General features: G+C 36.3%; 1 protein-coding gene across 1 annotated transcript in view; it reads right to left on the bottom strand.

Moving 5' to 3' along the window:
- rasa1a (RAS p21 protein activator (GTPase activating protein) 1a) overlaps nucleotides 1-18937 on the bottom strand; it is a 58635-nt gene extending 39698 nt beyond the window's left edge. Inside the window, exon 1 of the mRNA XM_048189142.1 lies at nucleotides 17926-18937. Coding sequence (XP_048045099.1) covers nucleotides 17926-18293 — 368 coding nt within the window. The 5' untranslated portion in view covers nucleotides 18294-18937. The remainder of the gene's footprint in view (nucleotides 1-17925) is intronic.
- Between the last annotated feature and the right edge of the window lie 711 nt (nucleotides 18938-19648).

Here is a 19648-nt window from a genome sequence, read left to right as displayed (position 1 = left end):
AAACAGAGGTAATCAAACGATAGCATAAAACATTAACAATTACATTAATCTTTAAACTATAACCAAATTAAAACTTATCACTTTGAGAAGTACATTCTACCATACAATAATGTATTTCTGTCACAATTTCATCAAGTTAAACCAAAATTTTGACAGATTGTCGTAAAGACATTTTCTGTCTGTATACGATGTGACAATAGTTCATGGATCAATGACGTGACACCTACATTTTTTAAAAAATCTTGTTTAAATGCATAAAAAGATACCATATATATGTAGTACCTCTCCCGTGCATGTACTCACCTCAACTTTTCAAAAAAAACATTAGTTGTTTGTAATTTTCTGTTATTTAAAGTGTCAAAATATTATGTGGTGTGACCGTCCGGCCATAACTTCTGTTTTGGAAATGTCTTTGAAATTACTCTAAATGATTTCCAATGTGTTTTGTAATCCTGTACAAAACTGCAAAGCATTTGTATTTATATTTCCATCATAATATACGAAAAAACGTTGTCCAATGATGTCCATTTAATGAAATTTCATGTCGTGTGACCATCAAAAAATTACCACTTTGTGACTTTCATGTTGAAATCCATTCAAAGACAGGAAGTTGCATCATATACCAATTTGTGAAGGACCCATGGAAGCAGCGAGCAGGTTTGCAAATCTGTCTTAAATTTGGGGGAAAAAAATAATCTTTTTAACGTCTGGTATGTAGTTACCACAGTTGGATATCATGTGGTATGACCTCAAAAAAAAAAAAAAAAAAAAAAAAAAAGAATATTAAGTTATTTCTGCGAATATAGTGACCTTTTGTGGGAAGCTAGCTTGTTTTGTTTAGGTGGCCAATTCTTTGCCTGTAAATTCTGACTGAATTTGAAAATATCATATGGTGCGACCTAATATTATGTGGTGCAAAGTATTTTCCATGAGAGATACATGTCCTAGATTGGCAATTTTGTGCTTTTGTATTCAATTGATAATTTATATACATGAAGTACTTTATTTTAGTATCATTTGGAATAGATTTTTATGCAATTTGGGTCATTTTATAAAAAATATTTCAGACATTTTATGTTTGTATTGTACAATATGAGAAAAATGCAAAAAAAAAAAAAAAATTATAATAATGATGATGAGAATATAATTTCAGTTTGGTAATTATGAATATATTAGTCATTTATTGTCTATTTATTTATAACTATTTCAATCTATTTTACCAGATGCCATTGGCCATAGACTGCGTGTCAATTCTGACCCTGCAGCAAGAATAGATTTACACCTTGCTAGGAGAAGAGTGAAATGTTATTACAAATTAAAATATCTGTTTTCTATGTGAATACATAGTAAACTAAAATATATTCCTGTAATCAAAGCTGAGTTTTCAGCATCATAACTCCAGTCTTCAGTGTCACATGATCCTTCAGAAATCATTCTAATATGCTGGTCAAGTAAAATTTCTGATTATCAATGTTCATATTTTTGTGAAAACTATGATATATTTCATTTGTCATGATTATTTGATGAATAGAAAGTTTAAAAGCAGTGTTTATTTGAAATAGAATCTTTTGTAAAATTATAAATGTCTTTACTGTCACTTTTGATCAATTTAGGCTTAATGTGTCCTTGACGAATTAAAGTATTAATTAACTTTTTCTAAGTCAACTTAAATTAAATGGTGCACTTATGTTTGTGATGATATTTTTTAATATAAAAAAAAAGTTTATACAATTTTTGTTCATGAAAATTCTGTGAAATTTTAATAAAATCTGGTTTAAATCAATTTTTTTGTATAAAATTGATTGTTTATAGATTTTTAATGATATTTAAGGTCTTCATGTGATTTGGAGTGACCACACATCACGTGGTGCAACCAATAATAGCAATAACTGTGTTAAATTAAAAATAAAATATTCAATTTCTGTGGCTGAAATATGAATCACTATACAGCATGCTTAAGTGAATGGTATTTTTAAAACATTTTTATCAGTTTTATGTGATTTACAGGAAAAATAAGTCTGTTACCTACATTTAAGAAAGCAACTTTGAAGTTATAGAACAAAAATATAAGGTCATTCTTTACAGAATCTCAAAAGAACTGCAAATACTTTGTTTCTCAACACTTTAATTAGAGAACTTGTAAAAAAAATAAAATTAAAAAAGATAAGATAAATCACGGTCGCACCACATGACATTTTTTAAGGCTATGGCCAATTCATCTGCATAAAAAACCCCCACTAAATTCACTTATTTTAAAATTTTAATATGAATTTATGTGTAAACAACATTCTTAATGTTTGAACAACTGCAATAGATATTATTTTTGTATTTTAAAATTGGCCTTTCGAAAATCCTTATATGTCATTGACCCTTATATCAAATAAAATGGTGAAATGTTGATGAAGTTAAATCGCAGAGAAGCTCTGGAGTTGATGTGGACTGTTCTCTTATACTGAGATGGCAGATGCTGAAAACAGTATAAACACAACAATAAGAACGGATGCTTCACCTTTCACAGGTTTAAAATCTCAATAATGGTTAGACTGTAATCTGCCTATTTTTCAGTACAGGCCAAAAGCCAAGTGTCCTCAAATTAAACGCATCTTCTGTACACACTCTGATAAAATTCTCAAATGATCTGCAAACACATTTGCATTTGAAATGACTGAAACTAATATACATCAAGCATGACTGCAAAAGGCTGTTTGCATCAAACCCGATTCATGCAAAAGCAGAGGAACAGGAAGTGTGTTGAGGGGGACAGGTGGCACTTTCTTAATAACACTCAAACCACTCACATGTCTTGACACTTTTTATGCCTTGCTGTAATGGAAATCAACTGATATTTGCTGCACGGTGGACAAAAATAAATGGTTACAACCACAGCGGCATGTCATCAGCAACTTCATTCACAGCCTTGACAGAAAGGAGCTTTGAACCATAAATAGGAGTGCAAAATATGCACTGACTAGTTAACCATGTGAGCATTAGCCCACAAACAGGACATTATAATGACACTTCACAAGAAAAGTGGTACTTCACACATGAAGTGAAAAGACTTGTTTGACTGCAAAATTAACCCAATAAGAGAGTCAATGTTCTAGCACTCAGGCACTTAAACCTCACCCTGAAGCACAAATCTCTCGACACTTGAATATGTTATGATTTCCAGACAATGGCTGTATTTTTAGATCCATATAGCCTTGAAAAAAAAAAAAAAAAAAAAAAAAGGCTTCTGAATTATTCACCAAAAAAATGCTATGAAAAGATCGTGACAAGATACCAGGGAAGCAGGGCAAAATTCTTCCTGCATGTTTCATCTTCATAGATGGCTCAATGAAAACAGGACATGACCTTTCTGTGGTTAGTCCATGCCAGTCGCTCAATTTACAACACTTCATCTGGGAGGAAGCAAGGGCAGAGCGGGCTTGTTGAGACTTGACTGAGGGGTCGTATTTGCGGTCTTAAGCAATTTCAACACATTCGTCTCTCGTGATAGGTCTCAACTACCTCAAAAAACACCTCTAAAGGGGTCACGTCACTGCTCATCAGTATGATGATGAAACTGCACAACCTTACAAAAGTGCCCTTCAACACTGCTGTCAGCTGTCATCTCAGCCCATCTCTCATTCTGCACGAGGAGGACACCAAAGAACTCATGATCTCCATCTGAACCCCAGAAAAATAGCACCACTGTTGTGAAAACACCCTGACAGTCTGAAACTGATGAATAAGCAACTTTGTCCTCAAATGGTTTGAAACATTCATATTGAAGAAAAAACACATGACTAATTTAACAGCCCTTCCTACAAGCAATATGTAACCACCCACAACTACAAATTCATGAAGTTAACATCTGTCTAGTCTCAACCTCAGATGTCACACCCACGGACCGTTGGCTGAACGTCTGATGCATATGGCACACTTATCTGGAAACACTTCATGAGTATCGAAGTTGTCGTATGGTTAGTTGAATTCTACAGGATGTCCGGGAGATGTGTGTGTCACGTTCTTTAACGGACCGCCTGGAAACAAATGTCGTGACGCTAAACCTCCTCGTAGAAGAAGAACGCTGTCGTGTTTACAACTGTGACAACGAGCGCTTATCAGGATCAACTAAACACTGGATTTAAAAGTATGTGAAGTTCGCGGCTCCATTGTTGCAGTAAACTTGCACAACGTTCTTGAATGAATAATTTATTAGATGCACGCCAGTCTGTTATTGTTGGTACATCGTAAATTTCATTTTCACGCCCCTAAACACGACGCGGAACAAAGCAAACTGTGATTGGTTGCGTTACATGTCAGTCAAACGTCCTCTTGGGCGGTCCTTGGCCAATGAAAGCTGCGATAGAGTCCAGACCTTCTGCCGTCAGTCTGAAGGTCTGGCTACGCGAGACTAACATCTATCCACCTGCAACACTTTTAATTATTTCATGACTAAACACATTGTTAACAGTCAAATTATATAAAAATGTATGATATAAAAATGTAAAAGAGAAATATTTCAGATAAATAATAAATCTTCAGTGAGAACTAGGGCAGATTAATGTAGCTTAAATTCTCCATAGTGCTTTGGCGATATCCAATATACATTTCAATATTTATGCATTTGTTCAAATTAAATTAATTTTTTTCAATCAAAAGAATAGATTCAATATTTAACTTTTTCCATTTATAGACTCCAACAATACAAAACAATAAAAAATAGAAATAAATACATATCATGATACAAGTTATTTTATTTAACAAGTTAATGATATATATCACAATATAGTTATTTTTGCTTTAATTTAAAGTTTTTATATCAAAACTTTTGATACCATTGAAATTTCATAAATCTCATCACCAATTTCTATATCACCAAAAAACTAACACTATCTATCTATCTATCTATCTATCTATCTATCTATCTATCTATCTATCTATCTATCTATCTATCTATCTATCTATTAAAATCACACATATACACGCATATATACATATTTACAGCTAGTTACAAGCTGATACACACACATACAAGAAGAGACCTGAAAAACCTCAAGCACTAGATAGACCTATAGAAATGGGCTACTATATAAATTGTATAAAGTAATTAAATGTACAAAAATACTGCAGAGTGTAATTTATATGTAATAGTGTTAATTTAATATACATTTATTCTTATTAAAGTTAGAAAAGTGATTTAGTCAAGAGCATGAGATATATTAGGCTGCTGTCACTTTATGACCAGCATCACTGATCCAATATACTGATCCACATGCTTTCTTTCTCAACTGTTTTCATTCACTTAAGACATAAACTGTGTTTATGAGAATACTCGCAAAGATGGTCATTTGACACACAAGTGTGTGTATTTGACCCAATAAGGTGACAAAAAGAACGGATCAAATACAATGATACACATCCATTTCTTTTCTCAGTTGTTTAAGTTCACGTAAACCATATGTGACTGTGTTTATGAGGATACTCGCCGAGAAGGTTATATTAACAATTTTGTGTGTATGTGTCTGTTCAAGCACAAATAGAGGCGGAAGAGAACGGAATTCAGTGTTTGCGTTAGAGTTCAGAAATGAGCTCTCGTTTGTGTCTTTGTGAGCTTGAATGGCTTAAAATCACTTGAATGTTTAAACTGACAGGACCAAAAACACATGCAAATGATAAACTTTCACTCTATGAGGGATAAACTTCGCCATTAATCTGAGAATCATGTGCATTTCAAACCATAGTGCTAGGTCTGTATGGATCACAGATCAACTATCCCTATTCTTGACATCGCACATCCTGCGGCGTGACTACTGCAAATGCACACTTTGCAATATCGATGCTAAAATTATTTATCATGCAGTCGTACATAAATAAATATTATATATATATATATATATATATATATATAATATATATATATATATATATAAAACAAATAACTGAATCACCATTTTTAAAAGATTCAGAGAAATAGATAGTTTGAAGTGATTCACAAAAATGAATTAAAAATACAAACTGTAATGCCATTTTTGCTGCTCATTTTAAATCAGAGACTATATTAAAACATCTGTCTTATATATCATGAATGTGTAATAAATCAGCGATCTGTGGCGAGAAATGTGCTCATCAATTTCAATAAAAGTGAAAAAATGAGAATGGAACAAACTAGGCAAATAGAGCAAGAAAAAAGGAAGTTCTTGACTCCATAGTCTGCCTGTCTGAGCTCCGAACAGAAGCATCAATGCCCCACTTACGCTGAATTCATCCTCTGCTGCATCCTGGGCTGTCCGGCTCGCTCTCACTCACTCACTCACAAAGTAATCCCGCTCAGCTGCCGAGTCGCTGGGGTCTGTCTCTGTCTCACCAGACAAACATCCCATTTGGTCGTCGCCATGTCCCAGAGAACCTGCTGTTCGACTGTGATCACCACACGGCTCTTGAAGTCAGTGAGCAGAAACTATGTCTGCATGCGAGTGAGGGGGGGGGGGGGGGGGCTCTACCTCACATATGGTCGGCACAGTTTTAGATAATGTCCAAAATGCGGAATAATCCACGCCGGTTATCACTCCTTCAATAGTACGATTTAACTAGGAGATGATTGAGAATGAAGACCTTTCCTATGAATTTGCCTTGTCTGCCTTTGACATCCTTCCTCTGTGAAGGCAGTCACTCAAATAATGCAAAGTATGAAACGGCTCAGCAAAAGAGAGGGAGGGGACAAACAGGGTGCGAGACACTAAGAACTCCAAGGTGGGAGGATAAAACCTGACCACCACTCAAGAGATTTAAAGAATAGTTTACAAAAAAAAATTCTTCATGATATTTGTTATGTCTGGAAATAATGGTAGAGGTTTCAATTTTTGACTATTTCGTACGGAATTTATGTATCCGCAACTTTTATGATTAAATTCAAACTTCCACACACCTTTCCTCTCCTTCAAACGCCAAAATAAAAGCGTCATACTCCATAAGTGAGCAAATTCGGCAGGTTGGAACATCAGTAACCCACTGGTTTGCTCAGCGACCAACAATTATTTAAAGAGACTGGACTAGCGATGTCCTTTTTCAAGAGTTTCCGCACTGGAAAAAAAGGTGGAGATGAACAAGGTCTGTGAGCAGCTGCCAAACAGCTTTGTTTTTCTTCACACATGATGGAGCGTCACAGCTTGTTAGAGTCAGCACACGGGGACTGTCCTCCAGCACACAGATGGATGACTAAAGAGCCCATCTTCAGCGAGCAGTTATAGTGCGGTAGGAGCTGAAAAGGGGTCACACGAAGGATGGATTATACATCCTCAAAGTACTGTATCAAACTGATTCATGTATCTGCTGTTAGTCTAAATGGGCTGTCTTCTTCAAAGAAATGAAAAAGTCACTGCTATCATGTAAAAGGTTATTTTGTGTTTTTAAACTTGACATTGTTCCTAATGTTATATAATTTGGTTATCTGCAAACTCCTATCTCCTACCAACTTCTAGAATTTAAAATCATTTAAAGGGGTCATGAATTGAGAAATCAACTTTTCCTTGAGCTTTTGATATATAAGAGGTCATTGTACTATACGAATATCCCATTTCAGAACTGAAAACTTCCTTGGTAGTCCAATAAAAGCTTTTATTGACACCAGACCCATCGAAAGATAGGTGAAACGCCACATCTGCAGAGGAAATCAATGCCTACTTCATCATTGCAACTTTAGCCCCGCCCACTGGTGTGTTAGTGAGATGATGAGGAGAGAATAGCAATACAGGACAAGAATAACATTACCTTTCAAAGGATCCTAATGCTAGGAATATGGTTATTTTCAACAATGTGAATGTCTCAGTTGAACATTAATTTATTTGTATTCATGATTTCACTGTTGATTCTTTGGTAAATCAATCGCATTTCGGTGCAAGCTTTGCAAACAGACTTTACTATATGGACTCGACAGTAATGCAACAACATGCAAGTAACTGTTCATTCTAAAGCCTGATTTGATATGTAATGATTCATGTACAGTCAGATATTCTTTGTCTATGTGTCAGAGTAAATCAAACCAGCGACTATGGTCAACTTCACGCTGTTTCTCTTAGTAGGATGAAAATATATGTTATTTAAACTGTGATTAAATTATATAAAGCAGCGACCAAAGAATGCTCCAATCACTGGAGCTGTCAATCAAACAGCGCGAGTTTATCAGTGACTGAGTTCTGGAAACGTGTCAAAACTCCCATTTTATTCAACAAATCTCTTATTTACAATGCGTTTGCACTATTAGTTACTATGAAAGCATTCGTTAGTTTGCAGAAATTGAGTTGCAATGACGAGATCACTGCTTTCATGCGCTCAACAACATGTCTGTGATCGGCTACAATGTTCTAATGCCATAGATATAAATGTAATGAAAAACTTTTCATGATTAGTTAACCTTGAGAGCTGTAATAGTAAAAATGTTCTAAAAGTTTTCGAGAGAGTAATACTTAGCTGTTTCAAATGGAAAGATGTCAGCAGTGAAGCGTGTACAATGAAGTCTCACAGCAGAAATGCCCTTTAAAACAGAGCGTTCAGATAAAAGGGCTAAAATCAGGGTAGAAAAAATGCCTTAGATTTCTAGATTATGATGATTTTTGAAGTAAAAAGCATACTAACATAAGTGCACCCCAGGAAACATAAAACAACGCAGTTCATGACCCCTTTAACATCAACTTTTTAGTGTTAGCTACCAAATTTAAAGGGGTGATGAACTGAGAAATCAAATTTTCCTTGAGCTTTTGACATATAAGAGGTCATCATACATTAAGAATATCCTGTATGTTTTAGAGCTGAAAACGTCCTTGTTTGTCCAATAAAAGCTTGACACCAGGCCCAGCAAATGACAGGATTTACAAAGTGGGGCTCTATGACATCAAAGGGCAGCAAGCAACACCTCTGCAGAAGAAAATCAACGCCTACTTCATCCCCGCCCAACGATTTGCGCATGAATGCAACAGAATAGGTAGTCTAAGTAACATAGTGGTGATAAACCAGACCAAGCTACCAAGCAATAAACATGCCGTTGAGGATTACAAAATATTGTGCAGTGCCTGGACTCGACAGTAATTATAATCTGTTATTTAACAGTGATTATATAAAGAAAGCAATCAAAGAAAGCTCCCTTTGCAATCGTTGGAGCAGCGTGCACTGAAGCTGTCAATCAAACAGTGCGAGTTTATCGTGACTGATGCGCGTGACTCCTGGTGACCTTGATTGTATCTTACTCAAACGTGAAGCCTATTGGACATATAAATTGAGGACTCTTGTTCCTTGCGGTCTGAATGTTGAATTCGATCTAAGCTGTTTTCTATAAGTGTTTCTTCTACTTTTTATTGTTGGTGATGTTTTCTATTGTTGACGTGTATTTATTCTTGTCATGTATATTGGACAGTTTCTTAGAATACTTAATTAATTGATTGTATATTTGATTGGGATTAATTGTATGCACCTGTTGATTGTCTATTTATGCTCTTTCCACTTGGAGTGAAATTATACCTTAAAGGCTTTTTGCCGAAACGCTGGTAAATAAACTATTCGCAAGTTGAGTGTGCGGTCTTATTTTTTATACACATTTGCTTTTGATATAAAACAGTCTGGGCTTTTCAATTCTGTCAATTTTACTACAGGATTCAAAAAATACATGTGGTTTTGGCTAGGGCTGGACGATTAATCGAAAAGTAATCGAAACCGAAATTCAGAACCTCTAACCGACATAATTTTCCCATGTCGGTTATTTCGTTTTTTTAATCCTGTTAATACTTCCCCCTTAAAAACATACTACCGCGTGTGTAACCACATGACTCTGCCCCGTCCAGTCAGTGGCATAAAAGCAACACAGAGGTGAACGGCGGTTCAACACATAGTGATGGCGTGCGAGCGGTGAGCCTTGCGTCTATACTAAACTTTGTCAGTTGTATTTGTTTTATGGTTTGGACATTCAAGCGATTAGACGATCGGATGTGTATTAATATATCGAGCTACCACACTCGCGCAGCTGCACTGTGACACGAACACTCATACAAACAGGAGCTGCGCAAAACGTGAAGATCACGGGCACTGAGAGGAACACAGAAACTAGTTGTCAGCGCTGTCCTGTGATTCATCACTAAAGTAGCTTAGAAAGTCAAAACTTATTATAGCATATATTTTTCTACTTTTGAAGGACCTATTTACAACCCACAGCTTCACAATTAATAGAGAGATGGTATAACTAACTCACACACGGAATCACTCGTACTGGTACTGTGCTAATTTATCTTTATCTGATTTACAACGAGTAGAAATCTGTAAGAAATATTATGAACCATAGATAAAATAACTGCTGAAAGTGAGCTATAATGTCAGATCGCTCTTTCAATAGGAAAAAATATCCCACCTTTAATAGTCAATCATATTTACAGTACAAACCTTGTCAGTGAACTATGAGGGCAAAAACAAACAAACAAACAATCAAACAAAAAAAAAACCCAGAAACAAAATAATCGTTCATTAATCGTAATCGAGGTAAAATGTTCAATTAACGAGGTTTTGATTTTAGGCCATAATCGTACAGCCCTAGTTTTGGCGCTCTTTAAAGGTGCCGCAGAACGTTTTTAAAAGATGTAATGTAAGTCTAAGGTGTCCCCTGAATGTGTCTGAAGTTTCAGCTCAAAATACCCCATAGTTTTTGTTTTCATTAATTTTTTTAACTGCCTATTTTGGGGCATCATTATAAATGCGCTGATTCAGGGTGTGCGGCCCCTTTCATTCTCGTGCTCCACGCACCAAGAGCTCGCACTTGCCTTAACATAAAAAAAGTTCACACAGCTAATATAACCCTCAAAATGGATCTTTACAAAGTGTTCATCATGCAACATGTCTAATCGCGTAAGTATAGTATTTATTTGGATGTTTATAATTGATTCTGAATGAGTTTGATAGTGCTCCGTGGCTAAAGCTAACATTACACACTGTTGGAGAGATTTATAAAGAATGAAGTTGTGTTTATGAATTATACAGACTGCAAGTGTTTAAAAAATGAAAATAACGACAGTCATGTCTCCGTGAATACAGTAAGAAACGATGGTAACTTTAACCACATTTAACAGTACATTAGCAACATGCTAAAGAAACATGTAGAAAGACAATTTACAAATATCACTAAAAATATCATGTTATCATGGATCATGTCAGTTATTATTGCTTCATCTGCCATTTTTCGCTATTGTTGTTGCTTGCTTACCTAGTCTGATGATTCAGCTGTGCACAGATCCAGACGTTAATACTGGCTGCCCTTGTGTAATGCTTTGAACATGAGCTGGCATATGCAAATATTGGGGGCGTACACCCCGACTGTTACGTAACAGTCGGTGTTATGTTGAGATTCGCCTGTTCTTCGGGGGTCTTTTAAACAAATTAGATTTATATAAGAAGGAGGAAACAATGGACTTTGAGACTCACTGTATGTCATACTGATTAATCAGTGTAATAATCGATGATTAGTTGATTAATCGTTCCAATAATCTGTAGATTAATCGATTATCAAATTAATCTTTTGTTGCAGCCCTAGTCTGAATACATTATGTTTTGATTTTATATCATAGTGAAAGTAAATGAACTCTTATTTTAAACAACAGCTCTGTCAAAAAACCAACTTCGATTAAGAAAGTGAATAAAGTTAGGTAAACGTTCCAAATGTTAGGCAATTATGTTGCCTCATAAGAGACTTTTTTTGGCCAAATTCAAAGGCACCATTACAACTATTCTTCACAGGAATGACAATTCCAGACTGCATGGAGAAAAACTCTGTGGAAAACTAAATACAAGATGGTGGGTAATGTGAGAGAATTGTTGGTTATAAATACTTAATTAAAAACAGACTATTTTAACTAAAATGCACTTTATACACATTAAATGCTGTTGTGCATTGCCTTCACTGAAATAAATAGTAGTTTCTTGCACGCTCTTAAGGCTGGAATACACTTCATGTCATGACTTTTAAAATCGGAACAATTTCAAAACACTAGGCATCATGCATTTGTCAACTTTGCAAATGGTTACAGAGAAAAACTTGGAATCTACTATACTATAGTAGTATAGAATACTATAAATTAATTACTGATCATACACTACCAGACTTTCAAATCATTCTGAACACAACAAACTCACAAAAACACACGCGTCTCGCTGCTAGAAGTATTGGTATGGGCTCTAACAGATTACAATGGGAATTACAGGTGAGTGGTATATTCAGTTGTTTTATATGAGTCAAATATTGATAAATGTGTTAGGCCTGTTAATTATATTGTAATTGTATTGTATTTTATTGCAACACTGGTAGATAAAGGACAGCTTAGGTTTCAGTAGCGATCCATCATACACTATGATAGCCATTCTAAAATCGGCTCAAAATATCAAAAATGTTGATATCCTCCAACTGGATGGAATCATAGTCTTGGCAACTATTGTCAACTCCTTTAGACTGCAAATCGGGGAAATAATCTGAGCAAAAGTCATGAAGTGTATTCCAGCCTTTAGAGTTGTTCAATATCGACGGCGATACATATCGATATTGAACGCGATATTGCGTGGCTTATCAGTGATCTACGGCTCTGTCTATTAAATGCCGCTCCATTTGAAAGCAGGTGATGGCGATTTAGCGGTAATCAGGGAACCGGCTTTACTGAAGAAATGCGCGTGACAAAAGCATTCGATACATCGCCCAGCCCTAGTTTCTGCCTATATAGAATGCTCCAAATCAGTCACTCCTGGGGTACCATTTCAGTTAGGATGCTGCCTTAGAAGGCGGATGCCTAAGGCAAACACAACAGAGCAAAGCAGCTTGCTCAAGGCACTTGGTTTTAGAACAGATTTATTAAAATTTCAAATACAAATAGTTGGAAAATGTGCATTAACCAATGACAAGGCTGTTGGCAAATGACAAATTGGGCATAATTATCCTCAAGAGCAAATCATCTAAAAATTACCAAATATATTCACAATATATTGCTAATATTCATGCAAAATCATGAATATATCGTGAAATTTAAGAAATGGGTTTTCTAACTTCTTTAGACAATCCATAAGACCAGAGCATTAGACTTTTTATAATGGGGAAAAGCATCATATCAACTTGGCCTACATGACCTACATTCTTCAATCAATAGATGTCCAGAAACAGCAAAGAAATGATATCAAACATGTGCAAAGCTTGAATAAATCCTGGTGTTCAGATGCTTTAAAACAAGAAACAAGGAGGTGGTTAAAAGTAAATACAGAAGACATTTTGGTTAAAGGTGCCCTAGAACTTCTTTTTAAAAGATGTAATATAAGTCTAAGGTGTCCCCTGAATGTGTCTGTGAAGTTTCAGCTCAAAATACCCCATAGATTTTGTTTAATTCATTTTTTTAACTGCCTATTTTGGGGCATCATTAACTATGCACCGATATATAGGTTGCGGCCCCTTTAAATCTCCCGCTCCCCCTCCCCCGGAGCTTGCACTTGCCTTGAACAGCATAAACACAGTTTACACAGCTAATATAACCCTCAAAATGGATCTCTACAAGTTGTTCGTCATGCATGCTGCTTGCATACATCGGATCATGTGAGTATAGTATTTATTTGGATGTATTACATTTGATTCTGAATGAGTTTGAGGCTATGCTGCGTGGCTAAAGCTAACATTACACACTGTTGGAGAGATTTATAAAGAATGAAGTTGTGTTTATGCATTATACAGACTGCAAGTGTTTAAAAATGAAAATAGCGACGACTCTCGTCTCCGCGAATACAGTAATAAACGATGGTAACTTTAACCACATTTAACAGTACATTAGCAACATGCTAACGAAACATTTAGAAAGACAATTCACAAATATCACAAAAATATCATGTTATCATGGATCATGTCAGTTATTATTGCTCCATCTGCCATTTTTCGCTATTGTTCTTGCTTGCTTACCTAGTCTGATGATTCTGCTGTGCACATCCAGACATTCTGCCCTTGTCTAATGGCTTGATCATGGGCTGGCATATGCAAATATTGGGGGCGTACACCCCGACTGTAACGTAACAGTCGGTGTTATGTTGAGATTCGCCTGTTCTTCTGAGGTCTTTTAAACAAATGAGATTTATATAAGGAGGAGGAAACAATGGAGTTTGAAACTCAGTGTATGTCTTTTCCATGTACTGAACTCTTGTTATTCAACTATGCCAATATAAATTCAATATTGAATTCTAGGGCACCTTTAAAAACAATCAGTCCAAAAAGAACTGTTGCTTTAACTAAACACATCATGAACACAGTCAAAAAAAAAAAAAAAAAAAAAATTAATTGGAGAAGTTGTTCCAGGCTATTTTAATAAAAAAAAAAAGAGGAAAGAAGACTTTTCTAGTGCATAAGCCTCTCGACTGCATGGAGAACTATTTCAGCGCAGTAACCCGCAGTTTTAGTTCGCCGTGCCACTTGGCATTCCAAAGTCCCTGTATTTCTCAAAAAAAAAAGGCAATTAACCAGCATGGGCGCTCAATTAGCCAAGCCCTTTACTGAGAGTGAGGCTGTTGAGCAATTGCTTATCTAGCAGACACAATATGCACTTCTGTTGATCTCCAAATCAAACTCTTTCTCCTTCTCTCTCTTTCCAGCTCTTGAGGGAAACTGTTTATGACTCAAAATCCTTTCTAATCTTCGTGAAAAAAAAAAAAAAAAAAAAAAAAAAAAATCAACCTGCTCTTTCTCCACAGTGCTGTTTGCTTGCGTTCAAAGCCCAGTGTTTGAGAGCGCTCTTCATGCGCTCTCCTTTTTGTCTTTGTTAAACAGTAGAAAGCATCTGTGAAATATTTATTCCGCTGCTGGCATCATTGTTTATGAATGAAGTGCACAGTAGTGAGGCGTGAACGATCATGGCTGTCTTCTGTGCGCGACTAAAGCACTAACTTTAGTCACACATTCTGACAAGCAGGACCGCATCCAACCCGGAGAATGTGTACCATACTGTGCTGCCATTCAACCTACTACTGTGAGAAAACATTGAAACAACTGCCTCAGTTGAAAAGAAAATGAAAGTTGATCTCGAAATGAAGGGAATATGTAGCAATACACATTTTACAAATTATGCACTTCCTACACAAGAAGCACTTTTTTTCATGTTCTGGTATCAGAATATACACTAAATATAAAATGACAGAGACTGAAAGCTGTTAACGTCACCAGCATCGAATGGGACACTCGCATGCTTCCTCTTCACTGCAAAGGTGTTGCACATTTTAGACGTGCACTGAGCCATAAGCCGACACAGGCTTCTATTATGTCACAGCCTAAGCCATTTTGAGCAGATAAGGGCTGAAATGTGAATAATACCTCATCATGGCGCAAAATCAGCAGTCGCTGAGTGCATGCGGTAATATAAGCTTATGGAGCACCTATGGTTCAGAGTTGGTGCATCAGAAAGCAACTCTGCCCAGCCTTATAGGCAGTCGAGTCTGTCAGAGTCAATCATCTGGAAGCTCTGAGGAAACTTTCATCCTAATTGGGTCACCAGTCTAAGGCAACAGTGTATCTCAAGAGCTAACCACTATGAGCAGAGCAGCAGTGCACAAATCACAGATCAGACTCATCGTTTCTCTTTTGCACTGTGCAGTACTTAAAAAAAGGCATTTGAAAAGCCAAAAGCCAAAAAGCCAAGAGAAAACTCTAAATCATCCCCACACTTTCTGTGACAACTTTCAGCTCTTTCAAGGAAACCACTGACAACTAACAGGGCTTTATATCCTCCTTACCATCGTTGTGAAAATGCTAAATTTGCTTTTTTTTTTTTTTTTCCTTTTCCTTTGAAAGATGAAAGAGAAGCTGCTGTCAAATCATAGTCAAAAACATCATGCTTTGGCTTGATCAGTGAAATAAGCATAAAACTTTTTGTCTTTATTTTTATTTAATTAACTGATGTGCCGAAACAACTGTGCGTAATATAAAACTCCAGGCCAGATTAGCAACCTGCTCTTGAGCAACCAAAGATATGAGAGAAGCATAATAAATTACACACTATCATTTAGCTTATCGTGATATAGACTAGGAACATAGTGTCACCACCCTGACATTCTTCATTAGATTCAGCCACTGATCTTGTCAGCAGTATGATAATAGATGACACAGAAAACAGTCGCTATCATTTATCAGTAACTGTCATTTCACAATGTGTGCAGAAGGAAGGTCTGGATACATAAAGGAATCCAAAACACTGTATTAATGCAATGCATAGGTCACAATATTATTCTACAACTAAAAAACACAATGTATTGGCGGAATACAGTGAAAAGTGAAACATGAGACTACATATCACATGAAGGAAGGTGGTAAAGTTATATGGCTATGCCATATTACAAAATAAATAGCATAACTGCTAGAATACATAGCCTCACATTCTGCAATATAGGAAGTAGTGCTGTCAAACGATTAATCCCATCCAAAATAAAAGTTTGTGTTTACATAATCTATGTGTTGCTACTGTGTTTATTTATTATGTATATATAAATACACATTTATATATTTAAGAAATATTTACATGTATATGTGTATTATGTATGTGTGTGTATAATATATATATATATATATATATATATATATATATATATATATATATATATATATATATATATATATATATATATGTGTGTGTATTTATATATACATAATACATATACACAGTACACACACACAGGCCTATATTGTGTAAACACAAACTTTTATTTTGGATGCGATCAATTGCAATTAATCATTGACAGCAGTAGTAGGAAGTCAAATATATAATCTGAAAGTCACAAAAGTGACTTAATAAAAGTGTCTGCTAAATGTAAATAAGCCCATGCGAACATGCATATGGACAGTTACATTTGTTAGTTACAAAAGAGTTGTCATGAATGCGTGTCAAAGGGTCGGTCTCAAGTAAGTGAGCTGCTACCTACCTATACGGTAAAAAAATATAAAGAAAAAGGAAAGTACAAATGCTAAAAAACTAATAACTGTTTAAGTGTAACTCAATACACAGTAAGAAATATTATATAGTTTAATATTTTCGTATATTTTTCATGTGGTTTTACAGTAAAATGATGTAAAAACATATGAATTATACAAAGGTATTTTATACAAAACTATATATAAGTATATTTAACAAGTTAAAATGATGTCTTTTTTGAGTAAAAAGTACTTGTATTATTTTACAAGTAATCGGGACTATATAAGAATTGTATGCATTAAATATTTACCAGACTATAACGGGTTTTATTTAAAAATTGTTTCTTATTTTGTTATCAGTTACATATATTGGAGTATTTTGATACATTTAATGCTTTATTACGTTATTTTAATGGCGTTTTATTTTTGAGTTTCTACATTTTCTTGAGAGACTATATGTGGCCTTTCATTGTATCACCTGAATTATCACAACAGGCAGATTTCAATAGCTAATATACTATTCTTAATATACTATACAAGGCTTAAGCTAGTCCTAGACTAAAATGCATGTTTGAGCTGTTTTAACTGAAAGTAACTTGCTCTGACATATCTTAAAATATGTCAGAGGCATTGTTTTGTCTCAAGATGGACACCAGTAATGTTTTTTTCTAGTGTATTTTTATTAAAGCCACTTAAATATCCTAATTGAACTAAGGCTTAATCCTGGTTTAGGCTAAGCCCTGTCTGTGAAACCGGGCCTCGATGTATAGAGTTATCTCACTTCATCTAATGCTTGCACCTTCACTGTATTTAAGGTAGATTTCTGGAGACAACAACTGCCAGTTATTTGAAAACAACAAAATGACTGTGGAAGACAGAATCAAGCCTATATATGTAGAAAGCTTGCTAGGTTTTGAGAAACAGCCAATAGGATGATGCTTCCCCATCATGAATTACTAACATAACAGATAGATGTGTGCGAGATGAATCCTTACTGGTTGGTGGGCGGCGCAGAGAGGGGGAATACAACCTCCTCTTCCTCATACTCTGGCCCATCCTGTTGATCACTTTCATCCACACTCCCCTGCGCCCCGATTCCAGACGGCGGAGGGGGCGGCGGTAAAGGTGGGAAGACCGTGGGCCCGTCGGTAGGTGACATCTGAGGCCCATCTGAGGAGGGAGACTCGCAGCCGGCAGCAGCAGCAGCAGCTCTCCCCGTGAGATCTTCTCCTCCAGCGCTGGGGTAGATCATCATGTCAGGATCCGTGACCCGCACTCGCGCGGGTTTGCTGTAAAGAGGAAAGTGGGTCGAGTCGGGGCCTCTGCTGCCGTCCGATCCCCTGTCCTCGCCCCTCACCTCCATGCAGAAATCTAGAAGACAGCCTGAGCTTCTTCTCCAAGTCTGTCAAAGCTTCTTGTGCTTCCAGTCTTTTAAAGCGACGGGAGAAAGTTTCCTGGAGAAGAGAGGAGAAGAGCTCACACTCACTCACACACACTCTCAGTTCAGCGGCTAGCACATGAGTTTAGGTCTTCATTGTTTCCTGAGTTTCACAAAGAGAAGAAGGGCTTTTCTGAAATGATGCAAGATAAATGTCCGAGTAGATGAGAGGATGGTGTGTCGAGGCCCTGGTTCGGTCTGGTGTCAGTTGTGGGCTTTTATTGTCAGTCTTTCGGGGTTGTTATTTTGTTTGCATTGAGTTCAGAAAACGCGCCGATCTGCCACTTTGAACGCTTCGCAGATTATCGCGGACGCCCGACACGCTTCTCCTTAATCGATTCCGCTCAAAGAGTATGTTGAAGTATTTTCTTCTGCCGTAAATTGTCTTTTCTTCTCGAGATTGCTGGACTGGTGGAACATTTGCCACAGCTGCTCCCAGTCCCACTCCTCTCCCTGCGCGTCCCCGCTCATGCGCAGACCAAGCTAGCAGATCACCGAGCCGATGCATTCACATCATTGAGCTCGGCGATCAAGGAGAAGGAAAGAAAAAAGATATTTGCCCATATTCAAAACACATAGCCTCCCCTTTGATCCCGGAATAAATGTTGACCGCACCACAAATATTTATCTGTCAATAGTTTGTCCTTTCAACACAGGCTAATATAGACTATAGGTGCTTTTGTGCTATTTGTTGTTGTTGTTGTTCTAATGAAATCATACCATAGCTGAGTCATGGTTTCCTGCATATATAGCCTATATTTTTTTGACACAGTGGCTATACGTTTTGAAATTACTGTAACTGAATAGCCTATTTCAGACCTGTGGTAATAGTTTGAGTTAAGAACTAACAAGAATAAAACAGAACTGACTTCTCATGTTTGCTTAACTGTTTACATAGTAGCCTATTGTATAGCCTGTGTATTGCTCTTGACATAAATCAAAAGCTAATTGTTGCCTCCACGAGTAAACTGTAAAATGTCAAATGTGTTTCCGTTTATGAAAGTGATTTATTTATTTCCATTTTTATGTTTGCATTATTAAATTGACAACTTATTTCATTTTATTTTTAAGTGTCACTCTTAGACCTCCATAACTGAGCTGGTGTTTATATTTTACAGTTGAAGTCATATTTCACAGCTGTGTTTGAGAGGAGGCAGAGATGTTGCTGGACGTAAGTAATCAGGCAATGATCTGATGTAGCCATGGGAACTACGGGCTGGCAGATGCATCTGTGTTCATTGTTCCTCATCTACAGTCAAAACATATCTGCCTTCAGTGCA

Source organism: Megalobrama amblycephala, linkage group LG4, assembly GCF_018812025.1.
Source record: "Megalobrama amblycephala isolate DHTTF-2021 linkage group LG4, ASM1881202v1, whole genome shotgun sequence".
In the NCBI taxonomy this organism is placed as follows: domain Eukaryota; kingdom Metazoa; phylum Chordata; class Actinopteri; order Cypriniformes; family Xenocyprididae; genus Megalobrama; species Megalobrama amblycephala.
The sequence above is the reverse complement of the archived record's forward strand: the minus strand, read 5'-3'. Positions and strand labels throughout refer to the sequence as shown.